The sequence below is a fragment of the Dryobates pubescens genome, chromosome 13, assembly GCF_014839835.1.
Source record: "Dryobates pubescens isolate bDryPub1 chromosome 13, bDryPub1.pri, whole genome shotgun sequence".
In the NCBI taxonomy this organism is placed as follows: Eukaryota; Metazoa; Chordata; class Aves; order Piciformes; family Picidae; genus Dryobates; species Dryobates pubescens.
The window spans coordinates 22,936,270-22,948,201 of NC_071624.1; the positions used below are offsets into that span (position 1 = coordinate 22,936,270).

Below are 11,932 nucleotides of genomic sequence, written 5' to 3' on the forward strand. Positions count from 1 at the left end.
TCCCCATCTTGGAGCCTCAGCAGTGGTGTTTGTGGTCTCACCAGCTGGGCTCTATGGAGTGGAGAGATTGCTTTACCTACCATGTTCAGCTTGGAAGAGACAGATGTGCTCCTCCACCTGGGAAGGGAAAGTCCTGTCCCACACACGGGGGTGGAAGTGAGTGGAGAGACAGTGGCTGCCTGGCAACACCATCCCCAGCCTCTGACGGTGCTGAGACACTGCCCCAGGTTGCCCAAAGATGTGATGGATGTCCCACCTCTGGAAACATTCCAGGTCAGGTTGGATGGGGCTCTGAGCAGCCTGCTCTGGTTGAAGATCATAGAATCATAGAATCAATAAGGTTGGAATGGACCTCAGAGATCATCAAGTCCAACCTGTCACCCAACACCTCCTGACTACTAAACCATGGCTCCAAGTGCCACATCCAATCCCCTCTTGAACACTCCAGGGATGGGGACTCCACCACCTCCCTGGGCAGCACATTCCAAGGGCCAATCTCTCTTTCTATGAAGAACTTCTTCCTAACATCCAGCCTGAACCTCCCCTGGCACAGCTTGAGACTGTGTCCTCTTCTTCTGGTGCTGCTTGCCTGGGAGAAAAGACCAACCCCCACCTGGCTCCAACCTCCCTTCAGGGAGTTGCAGAGAGCAAGAAGGTCTCCCCTGAGCCTCCTCTTCTCCAGGCTAAGCAACCCCAGCTCCCTCAGCCTCTCCTCATAGGCTTGAGGCCTCTCCCCAGCCTCATTGTCCTGCTGACTGCAGGGGGGGTTGGACCAAGTGACCTTGTACAGGTCCCTTCCAACCCCAAATGTTCTATGGCTCAGCTCAGGTTCTGCCCACATTCTCCCCAGCCTGTTGCTGGTTTCCAGACTATTTGCAGTTTCCCCAGGAGGCCAGGAGCACCTTTTCTGCTTTAAGACCTCTTCTAGTCATCCAGGCTCCAGCAAATTGGGAAGGATGTTCCTTGCAGCTTGTAGTAAAGCAAGAACTCAGCTGGGGCAGTGGTAGGGTTTTGTCCTGGAATGAGAAGCCCCAAATCTCCAATGTCTTTAAGTAGCTAAGAGATGGAGGGGAAACATCATCCCCCTGCACCACTCACTAGGGGATGGAGGGAAAACATCATCCCCTTGCACCACTCACTAGGGGATGGAGGGAAAACATCACCCCTTGCACCACTCACTAAGAGATGGAAGGAAAACATCATCCCCTTGCACCACTCACTAAGACATGAAGGGAAAACATCATCCCCTTGCACCACTCACTAGGGGATGGAGGGAAAACATCATCCCCTTGCACCACTCACTAGGGGATGGAGGGAAAACATCATCCCCTTGCACCACTCACTAGGGCATGGAGGGAAAACATCATCCCCTTGCACCACTCACTAAGACATGAAGGGAAAACATCATCCCCTTGCACCACTCACTAGGGGATGGAGGGAAAACATCATCCCCTTGCACCACTCACTAGGGGATGGAGGGAAAACATCATCCCCTTGCACCACTCACTAAGACATGAAGGGAAAACATCATCCCCTTGCACCACTAGGAGAGGTGCACCTCAGCACGGGTGCTGCTCAGTGGACAATGTGGAAATGTGAACACCAAGAGCAGCACAAGACCTGTGAAATGCTGCCCCAAAAGGGTACTTTCCCAGAAGTGCTGAGCAGATGGTTGGGATGCAGCAAGCCTGAGCTGACAGCAGGAGGAGGGCAAGGAGGCTGCCAGCACTGCCATGCCATTTCTCTTCCTGTTATTCCAGCAGGAAGGAGGACTACAGCCACGGGACACCCAAACCAAGGCAGCACAGACATTGGTGGATCCCCTCACCAAAAATCTACAGAGAGTGAAAGGAGAAAGCTGCTGAGTGCTGAGAGCTTGCTGCAGTGATGGCCAGCACCCAGGTGGTGTGACAGCCCTGTCCCCCAACACCACGCTGTCACCAGCAGTCCATAGGAGCCAAGAACACAGTGAGATGGCAGTGGCTGCTGTCCCTCGTCCTCCATGTCCCACACAAGGGCCCTGGCCAAGCCATTTGGCCATTTCTTTGTGAAGAGATTATGAAAGACAGGTAAATGAAATGACCTTCCCCTTGCCACAGGCTGGGCTTTGCTGGGCTGAGAGAGCCTGGGCTGTTCAGCCTGGAAAAGAGGAGACTTAGAGGGGACCTTAGCACTCTCTACAACTACCCAAAAGGAAGTTGTAGTCAGGTGGGGGTCAGGATCTCCTCCCAGGCAACTTGTCATAGAATCACAGAATCAACAAGGCTGGAAAAGACCTCAGAGGTCATCAAGTCCAACTTATTACCTAATACCTAACACTTCCTGACAACTGAACCATGGCTCCAAGTGCCACATCCAAGCTTTTATTGAACACCTCCAGGGATAGGAACTCCACCACCTCCCTGGGCAGCACATCCCAATGGCCAATCTCTCTTTCTGGGAAGAACTTTCTCCTCACCTCCAGCCTAAGCTTCCCTTGGTGCAGCTTGAGACTGTGTCCTCTTGTTCTGGAGCTGCTTGCCTGGGAGAAGAGACCAACCCCCACCTGGCTACAACCTCCCCTCAGGTATCTGTAGAGAGCAAGAAGGTCTCCCCTGAGCCTCCTCTTCTCTTCTTGTGACAGGACAAGAGGGCATGGCACGAAGCTGTGCCAGGGGAAGTTTAGGTTGGGTGTTAGGAAGCACTGCCTCACAGAAAGGCTGGTGAGGCACTGGGATGGACTGCCCAGGGAGGTGGTGGAGTCACCATCACTGGAGGGCTGTAAGAGAAGATTGGATGTGGCACTTAGAGAATCACAGAACTGTCAGGGTTGGAAAGGACCTCAAGGATCATCCAGTTCCAACCCCCCTGCCATGGGCAGGGACATGTTCTGGAGCCCTCAGTTTAAGAAGGACATTGAGAGACTTGAAGGTGTCCAGAGAAGGGCAACAAAGCTGGGGAGGGGTCTGGAGCACAGCCCTGTGAGGAGAGGCTGAGGGAGCTGGGGTTGCTTAGCCTGCAGAAGAGGAGGCTCAGGGGAGACCTTCTTGCTCTCTCCAGCTCCCTGAAGGGAGGTTGTAGCTGGGGGTTGGTCTCTGCTCCCAGGCAAGCAGCACCAGAACAAGAGGACACAGTCTCAAGCTGTGCCAGGGGAAGTTTAGGCTGGAGGTGAGGAGAAAGTTCTTCCCTGAGAGAGATTGGCCATTAGAATGTGCTGCTCAGGAGGTGGTGGAGTCCCCATCCCTGGAGGTGTTCAAGAGGGGATTGGACATGGCACTTGGTGCCATGGTTTAGTCATGAGGTCTGTGGTGCCAGGTTGGGCTTGCTGATCTTGGAGGTCTCTTCCAACCTTGGTGATACTGTGCTACATGGTTTAGCTGACGTGGTGGTGTTAGGTCATAGGCTGGACTTGATGGCCTCAGAGGTCTTTTCCAGCCTCCACACTTCTGTGATTCTCTTCCATTCCCTCCTGCAGCCGGAGTGCTGCTGGCTCCCCACGGCGGGCAGCTCGCCCGGGCGGGCCGCAGGCTTGCAGGGGACAGCGCTGTGTCATCTGCATGAGGCTGAGCACTGCCAAGGCAGGACAGATTAATTGACTCCCATGTTGAGTGAGATGGAGATTGGTCCTTTCCTAAGTGGGCATTGCGGGAAGTGGTGTCTGGAACAGCAAGAACTGAGCCTCGCTGTGCCAGGAAGAACTTCTCACCCCAGGGCCGTCTCTTATTCTGCTGACCTACCCCTTCTAGTCAAGGGTAGAGCTCTGTGTGCCCTCAGCCATTAGAGGAATGGGTTTTCCACCTTTGCCAATGGAAAATGGAAGCTCTGGAAAGGCCACAAATTCCTGCCACAGGCACTGAGCTTATTGTCACCACAGCTTGGCCTGCGCCCCTGGCCTGGAGCATCTCCACCAGCGTCTCACAACCCTTCCTGTGCCTCTGCTTTGTGCTGGTAAGCCCCACAGGGAGCAACAGGCTCCTCCTGGGGGTATTTAAGTCCCTACTAGTTGGAGTGTTCCTTGGTTTAAGCATTTTTCAATTGGGCTTTATGGATTTATTGATTTATTCTTCCCCGGGAGGGTGGTGAGAGCCTGGCACAGGCTGCCCAGGGAGGTGGTGGAAGCCTCCTGCCTGGAGGTGTTTGCAGCCAGGCTGGAGGTGGCTGTGAGCAACCTGCTGCAGTGTGAGGTGTCCCTGACCATGGCAGGCAGGTTGGAGCTGGCTGAGCCTTGAGGTCCCTTCCAACCCTAACAATTCTCTGATTCTGTGAGTCTCAGCTCCATCTGACCTCAAGGGAAGCAAGAATGCCAGGATGGAAGGGACCCCAAGGATCATCTGGTCCAACCTTTCCTGGTAGTAGTGTAGTTGAAATGAGCTGGCCCAGCACCCTGTCAAGCTGGGTCTTAACACTGTCCAAGACAGGGCAATCCACTGCTCCCCTTGGGAGGTGATTCCAGTGTCCAGCTGTTCTCATGGGGAAAACTTTTCTTCTGGAGCCCAGCAGTAACCTGCACCCATTGCCCCTTTTCTTTTCCATGGGACTCCTTGTAAAAAGGGAGCCTCCATCCTCCTGGTAGCCACCCTTTGTGTACTGGAACACGGTACTGAGACTTGGCTTTAAAGAAACTCAGATGCAAAGCAACCTCTTGAGACTGAGCAGTAGCCACACTGGCCAACCCTGAGCACCCTGGCTGTGCTCCTTGCTTGTGTGGCTCATAGGATGCCAGACCAGGACATGGTCAGGCACTGAGTGCAGTGGGGAAGGCTTGGAGGGGTGAGTAACCCTGGAAGGGAAGGGCACAGGGAGCATGCCAAAACTGAACGACTTTGCCCCTCTCACCTCCACCAATTTAGGGCATCAGGAGAGAGCCTTCACTTCAGCAACCCTCTTGCAAACCATCCCAAGTTTCCAGGACCAAAGCAGATCCCACTGGAGCAGCATCCCATTAGAAATGCAGACAGCTGAGCTCTTGTGGGAAGTGCTCTAAAATCCATCTGACAGCATCATGGGAACTTTCCAATTTCCAGCCAGACTGTATCTGTGCCACTTTAACCCCCTTCTGCCTACACAGACAGCATTTTGCTCCTTCTCCTGCTGCTCAGTATTCTGACTGGGATCCTACCTCTGCAGAGCCTGGAGAGCCTCAGCAGGAAAAATCATAGAATCATAGAACTGGCAGGGTTGGAAGGGACCTCAAGGCTCAGCCAGCTCCAACCCCCTTGCCATGGCCAGGGACACCTCACACTACAGCAGGTTGCTCAGCCTGGCCTTCAACACCTCCAGGGATGAGGCTTCCACCACCTCCCCCAGTGTCCATTTCTTACCTCCTGTGCCCTCACAGACATTTTGGAAAGCATGAGCAGAGTGGTTTCAAAGGCACAGGACCACTTGGGACAGCACCCCCCCCTCCCCTAGATGACAGAATTCTTCAGTGGTATCATGGTGGGACAGACTGCAGAGGAGCTGGGAAAGACCTGCAGTGCATTGCAGGGTTCAGAGGCACACAGCTAGGGGATGGGGAGACATGGGCATGACTCACAGCAAGGAAACTCTCACCAGGCCTATGGAGAATGTTCTTCTCCATGAGAGTGTTGTAGCCTCAGGCAGGGTTATAGGAGTAGTGGCATCCCAGCCCTTGGAGACAGCATCCTAGAATGGGTTGGGTTGGAAAAGGCCTCCAAGATCATCGAGTCCAACCTTCAACTTAAGACCACCATGGCCATTAAACCATGTCCCCAAGTGCCATGGCCACAGGTCTCTTGAACACCTCAACACTTGCCTGGTCAGACCCTGAGCAACTTCTTCCAACTGGGAGACAGCTCTGCTCGGGGCAGGGGCTGGATGGGAGGCTCCAGATGTGTCCCTCCAACTCACCTCCCTACCTCCAGAGAGTCCTTGCCAGCTCCCACATGGGAGAAGGGCAACAGCTTTCCACTCTCAGCAAGCAGGAGGGACCTGAGCAAGAAAGCTGAGATCAACTTGCCCTACAGATAATCTTACCATAGATGGTCCCTGAGGGGATGGCAGAGCAGTAGTGGTGGGGGCTGAGACACACAGCAAGAGCTTCGGCGTAAAATCAACATCTTTAATCAACCCTGTCAGTGGTGAGCCCTCAGGAGGCTCTTCCCCACACTAGGAGATCACTCCCTGGAGGCAGCTGTCCTCTTTGCATAGTGTAGCACTGACATCCCAAGGACAGATGTCCCAAAGGAAGCCCAGCTGCAGCAGCAGGACACACGGCGTCCAGTGCTTGTCCCGGCCATGCTTTTGGAGGGGGCCTGTCTATGTGCCCCCTCGTCTGCCAGCTGTAACACAGCACCTTGCTCCCTGGGAAGTGGCTTCCACAGCCCAGCAGCACCAGCACTTGCTCTGCCAGGGACAGCAGCACTGTCTTCCCTCCTGGGTTGGAGCTGGAAGCCTTTCACATCACCAGAGCCACTTGGAGAGTGGAAGTGATGGACATTGTTTTCCCAGGGAAGGACAAGCTAGCTTTCCTGGGGATCCACATCAATGTTAAGGACGGTGCCACCATGGTACCACCAGTACAATACAGCAGAGTACCACCAGGTGCCACAGTGCCATTGCTCTGCTCATCACAGCACTGCCAGCACCTTCAAGCACCACCATGGCACTGCCTTGGTGCACTGGTGATGCTCCATGGTGCTGCCACAGCCCCATGGGAGTGGGAAGGGGGCTATTAACCACCCACCAAGCCAGAAGCCTCAGGGATCACAGGGAAACACTCGAAGTTCAGCACTCAAGAATGAAGGGAAACTGGCTAGCAGGTGCTCAGCAGTCACCACCACAGTCCTCACCCCTTCCACCACAACCCATGTGCAGAGCTGGTGCATGGGGGACCCACTGCAAGGGATCACTAGAGCTGGGTGCACAGCCCCCACCTCACAGGACGTTGCTGGAGCACCCACAACCCCCCTTGGAAGCAGCCACCTGCCCCCCTGCCGTTCCCAGCCTCTCCCAGCAAGACTCAGGGCCATCCCCCTGACAGCCCTCCCAAAGGAGAGAGAGACAGCAGGTTTGGCACAACCGATGTGACTCTCAGGATGGCTGGAGAAAGGAGGTGGGAACAGCAATGCCTCCCAGTGTGCTGCCCTGTTTTTCGGCTGGGCTGCTTCTAGAACGGCCAGGAGCTGTGGTCAGAGGCAGAGCAAGGACTGTGTGCTTCAAGGTGGCTTTCCCCAAAGCATCACAAGGAACAAACAGCCCTTCAAAAAGACTCCTGAGAAACCATTTTCTCCTTTGGTGGGTTTCTATCGGTGTCATTTCTCCTGCAGGCTGCTCCAGCCTGCTCACCAGCCAGGCTCAGAAGCACAGCACAGGCTTAGCTCAAAAGCCTCCTCCCAAATCTTGCTCAGCTCTGCTCAGCTCTTCATTTCCATGCTCGAGAAGAACAGGCCAAGAGCTGATTTCTCCCCTAGCCTAAAAGCACCACAAAGCTACCCCAGGGGATCCCAGGTCGATGGCTGATTTTACCCATGGGGAAGGAGGGGAAGCTGTCCCAAGCAGGATGAGCTGATGAACTTTAGAGGGCTGGATCGAGGAGGTCAGACCTAGGGAGCCTTTTGGGGCTGGTTTTAGAGAAGTGCTGCAAGGGGCTGGGCATTGCACTGCCTCAAGGTGCCCCAGTGCTGTCTGCAGGGCCAGGTTCCCCTGCAGCACAGGTACCCCAGGTCCTCCTGGGCTACCCTGAGCAGAGAGGGGATGCTCTGGAAGGGGATGGTGTTGAATCACGTCTCTGCAGAGCCATCGATGCTGCCAGAGCGAGGAGAAGACGCAGAGATGGTTCAGTCTTTGCTGGTGCAGGGGTTGGGTCTGCACCGGGTGGGCTCTGCCCAGTGCTGGCTCTGGTGAGACCCCACACCAGCTCCAGCACCAGCTCGGGCTGGGGCAGCTGGAAATCCCTGCAGAAGGGCTCCGAAGGCTCCTTCTCCCGCATCCCGGTGCGCGGCAGCGGCTCTGGCAGATCCCAGCCCCACGGGGGAGGTTTCCTGTGGGCGGCTGAGCCACAGCCAGGCGCAATGATTTCCCGTGCCCGTCTCGCACCAAGGTGACATCCCCCCGGTGTCCCGACGCCTCTCCCCGCTCACAAAACGCTCACCGCCGCTCCGCACCCGCCAGCAAACGCCCCCGGCAGCTGCCTTACCTGGGGGGGTCGGTCCTGCCGGTCCCGTCCGAGCCCTTCCATCGCTCGCAGCGGCCTAACGAGCTCCGGAGCGGAGCGAACCCGCTGCTGGTCTGCCGGCGGGCAGCGCGGGGTCCCCGGGGACTCTTCCTGGGGCTGGGGCACTCCGGTCCCCTCCGGCCCCGGGGTCGGCTGGCAGGTCGCTCCGTCCCCTTCACCCCCGACGCCTTTCGGAGTGTCCGGCTGCGGACAGGCGGAGGCCGCGGGGGTGGCATCGCCCGCTGCCGGGGCACCGCTTTGCCCAGTTCCCGGCTGCGCTGGGGCCGCACTGGGCACCCCCCGCTCCGGCTCCGGTTCCTGCATGGTTGGGGCACGGCGCTGGGCTCAGCCGCTGCCAGCGAGAGCTCCCCGTGGCTCCGGGAGCCGGCACGGAAAACCTGAAGGCATCAGAGGCGCGGCGGCGGGAGCAGCCCGGGCCCCGTTCCCTGCCGGTGGGAACGGAGGCGGCGGCAGCAGCAGCATCCGTGCGCCGGGGGAGGCTCCATCCCCGCCTGGATCCGCCACCCCCCCGCCCGCCCCTCCGGCTTCTCCACACCGTACAAAGGCTGCTGCCCGCTGCCCGCTGCCCTCAGCCCTCCGCCGCCCCCGGCCCCATGCCCGCCGCCCGCCCTGCCGGGGATGACGTAGCGGAGGGGCCGGGGGAGCTGCCAGCCCCTCACCGTGGCTTCGGGCAGCCCCCGGCGCAGACGCCGCCGACTCATCAATATTAAGCCGGGTCCGTTGCACCCCGGGGGGGGGCCGCGCCGCGCCCCCGGCCGCCAATAGCGGCGGCTCCGCCGGTTTCCACGGCAACGCTGCGGGAATGGGGGTTGCTGCCTATTGATGAGGCGGCGGGGGTGATGCGGCACTGAGGGGATGGGGTGGGGGGAGAGGATGGCTGCCCCCCTCCACAGCCCCCCTCATCGCATCACCCCTCCCCACACCGGGGTCGGAGTCCCTTAGAGCCCCGCGGCCCGCCAGGATGGGGGCTTTTGAGGACAGCCCTGAGCAGGGCAAAAGCATCTGGCCCTGGGCATGGCAGCACGTTTGTGTGTGTCCCTATGCCTCAGCCTCCTGCTCTGGTGACCCCTGGGCATGAGAAGGGCCAGCTCGGTCCTGCTCCAGGGATGCTCAGCCCTGCTCTGGGGGGGTGTGCTTGAACAGCTTCCATCTGTGCCAGCAAAACCTTAACACCCCCCTGAAATGTGACCTGCAGAAGCAAGTCCCTGCCCAAAACACGGTCTGGGCCCTGCCTGCAGCATGGACCAGGGCAGAGGCTGTGGTGGGCAAGAGGCAGAGGGTGGTGAAATCCTGGAGGGAGGTGGTGGTGGAGAGCTGATAAAGGCTCGCAGAAGAGTTTGGGTTGGAAAGGACCTTTAACGGCCAAGTCCAACCTCCCCACGGCCAGCAGAGACATCTGCAGCTAGAGCAGATTGCTCAGAGCCCCAAACAACCTGACCTGCAATAGTTCCAGGGATGGGGCACCTACCTACCACCTCTCTGGACCCAGAGTCTCCCCACCCTCAGTGTCAAACATTTCTCCCTTCTCCCCAGTCTGAATCTCCCTCTTCGAGTTCAAACCGTCTCCCCTTGTCCTGTCACAACAGGCTCTGCTCTAAAGTCTGTCCCCAGCTTTCTGGGTGTCCCCTTTAAGCACTGAAAAGCCACCAGAAGCTATCCCAGGCTGAACAACCCCAACTCTTTCATCCTGGCCTCACAGCAGATCCAGGGAGACAGGAGGCAGCAGCATCCTGCTGGGCACTGCCATGCCTGCACACACACCACACAGGCAGACAGTGCTCTGATCACTTCATTCACCATGCTGCACAGCAATGCTCAGAGGAAAGCCACTGGGCCACCCTGAGGGACATCTCTCTGTCCTTGCTCCCCAGCTCTGTTCAAAGCTACATCAGCTGCAGAGGAAGGTTTGGTGATTATTGTGGCCTTCTAGTATATAAAGGGGGCTCCAAGAAAGCTGGGGAGGGACTTTTGAGGGTGTCAGGGAGGGATAGGACTGGGGGGATGGAGCAAAACTAGAAATGGGGAGATTGAGATTGGATGTGAGGAAGAAGTTGTTCCCCAGGAGGGTGGTGAGAGCCTGGCACAGGCTGCCCAGGGAGGTGGTGGCAGCCTCCTGCCTGGAGGTGTTTGCAGCCAGGCTGGAGGTGGCTGTGAGCAACCTGCTGGAGTGTGAGGTGTCCCTGGCCATGGCAGGGGGGTTGGGACTGGCTGATCCTTGAGGTCCCTTCCAACCCCGACAATTCTGTGATTCTATGATCCCAAAGCCACGAGGGGTGGCACATATCTCATCCCAGTGCCGAGGAGCTGGGGGGCAGGTCCTGCCTCTCTGCATCTTTCTGTGTGGCAACAGCTCCCACCCTCGCTGCTGGTGCCCCCTGCTGTGTGGTGGGGACAACATTTGGCATCAAACAGTGTGGCTCCTTTTGTGGTCACGGCTCCTGCGCCAGGAGAACCTACTCTGGTTTTGCTCCAGGCAAGATACCGTGCAGGGGGTCATTGGTGGCCCTTTCAGACACCCATCAGGACATCCAGATGTGCTCCGTGCAGCTGTGTCAGCTCTTGAAACAAGACACAGCCGGCTGCATGTCAGCGCTGCCTGAGCAGAGCCAGCCCAGGCAAACCACCACGGAGGCAAGCCGACCACAAAGGCTGCAGATGACCCACATAGATGGAGTCCTGCACTGTGGGGGGTCACCACCGGGTCTGGCAGCCTCACACCTCACAGCATGCAGGAACCTGTTATCCCACCCAGATCCCAGATCCCGGAGCCATCCCTTTTGAAGCAGTGCAGGTGCGAGGCAGGGGGAAGCCCCCGGCTGCTGAGGAGCAGTGAATTCCACCACCAGACCAGAGGGGGGATTCCAGGCAAGGCATCCAACCTTCCTGCATTTGCTGGTACTCGTGCACCTGCAGCACACCACCCAAGCGATCCCTTCCCCTCCAGGATGAGTCCCACCACCTCCCACCGCTGGAATCCCCACCCCCCTCCCCGGTCCCTGCCCACAGCTGCTTTCCCCCATCCCAAGGTGACAGCAGGGAGGCTCTCCAGGTGCTGCCCAGCTCCCTGGCAAGACTGAACAGGCAGGAAGGGCTAGCAGGAGGCAGTGGGAAGGGAAATGCAGCACTGATAAGATCTGGTGGTTGTGAGCAGCTGGCGGCGCAGCCTCCTTGGAAACCCTGCTCTGACACATTCTGTGTTGCACTTCCACTGCCCTGTGCTGCTCACCAGCTCTGCTCAGCTCATCTGGGACATGCTGCCACCACAGCACACACACCCCCCCAGCAGCTTTCTGCTTCTCCAACTCACTGGTGCCAGGCCCACAGGGCTGCATGGTGCTCCCAGGAGCTGCTACCCTGGGGAACAAAGGGCCATGAACAACCCCTTAGGGCCACCACGCCAGAAGGTCTCCTGGAACCTTCTCTTCTCCAGGCTGAACAACCCCAACTCTCCCAGCCTGGCCTCCCAGCAGAGGGCTTCCAGCCCTGCCAGCATTGCTGTGGCCTCCTCTGGCCCCACTCCAACAGGTCCCTGTCTGTGCTGTGCTGAGCACCCCACAGCTGGCCCCAGCACTGCAGGTGGGGTATCAGCAGAGCCCAGCAGAGGGGCAGAATCCCCTCCCTGCCCCTGCTGCCCACACTGCTGGGGATCAGCCCAGGATATGACTGGGTCTGGCACAGCCCAGCTGGGAGGCTGTTGGTGCCCACAGTCTTCCCTAAGCCACCGTGACAGCACTGGGATGGTGCCCTGCACCCTCC

The 11,932-nt window shown here is 58.1% G+C and overlaps 1 protein-coding gene across 2 annotated transcripts in view; it reads right to left on the reverse strand.

The window, feature by feature from the left end:
* TSPOAP1 (TSPO associated protein 1) overlaps nucleotides 1-8,602 on the reverse strand; it is a 79,933-nt gene extending 71,331 nt beyond the window's left edge. Inside the window, exon 1 of one of the 2 annotated variants that reach the window (XM_054166237.1) lies at nucleotides 8,138-8,602. In XM_054166237.1, the coding sequence (XP_054022212.1) occupies nucleotides 8,138-8,479 (342 nt within the window). In that variant the 5' untranslated portion in view covers nucleotides 8,480-8,602. The remainder of the gene's footprint in view (nucleotides 1-8,137) is intronic. The other variant, XM_054166238.1, reaches the window with a different exon arrangement.
* Nucleotides 8,603-11,932: the final 3,330 nt, after the last annotated feature.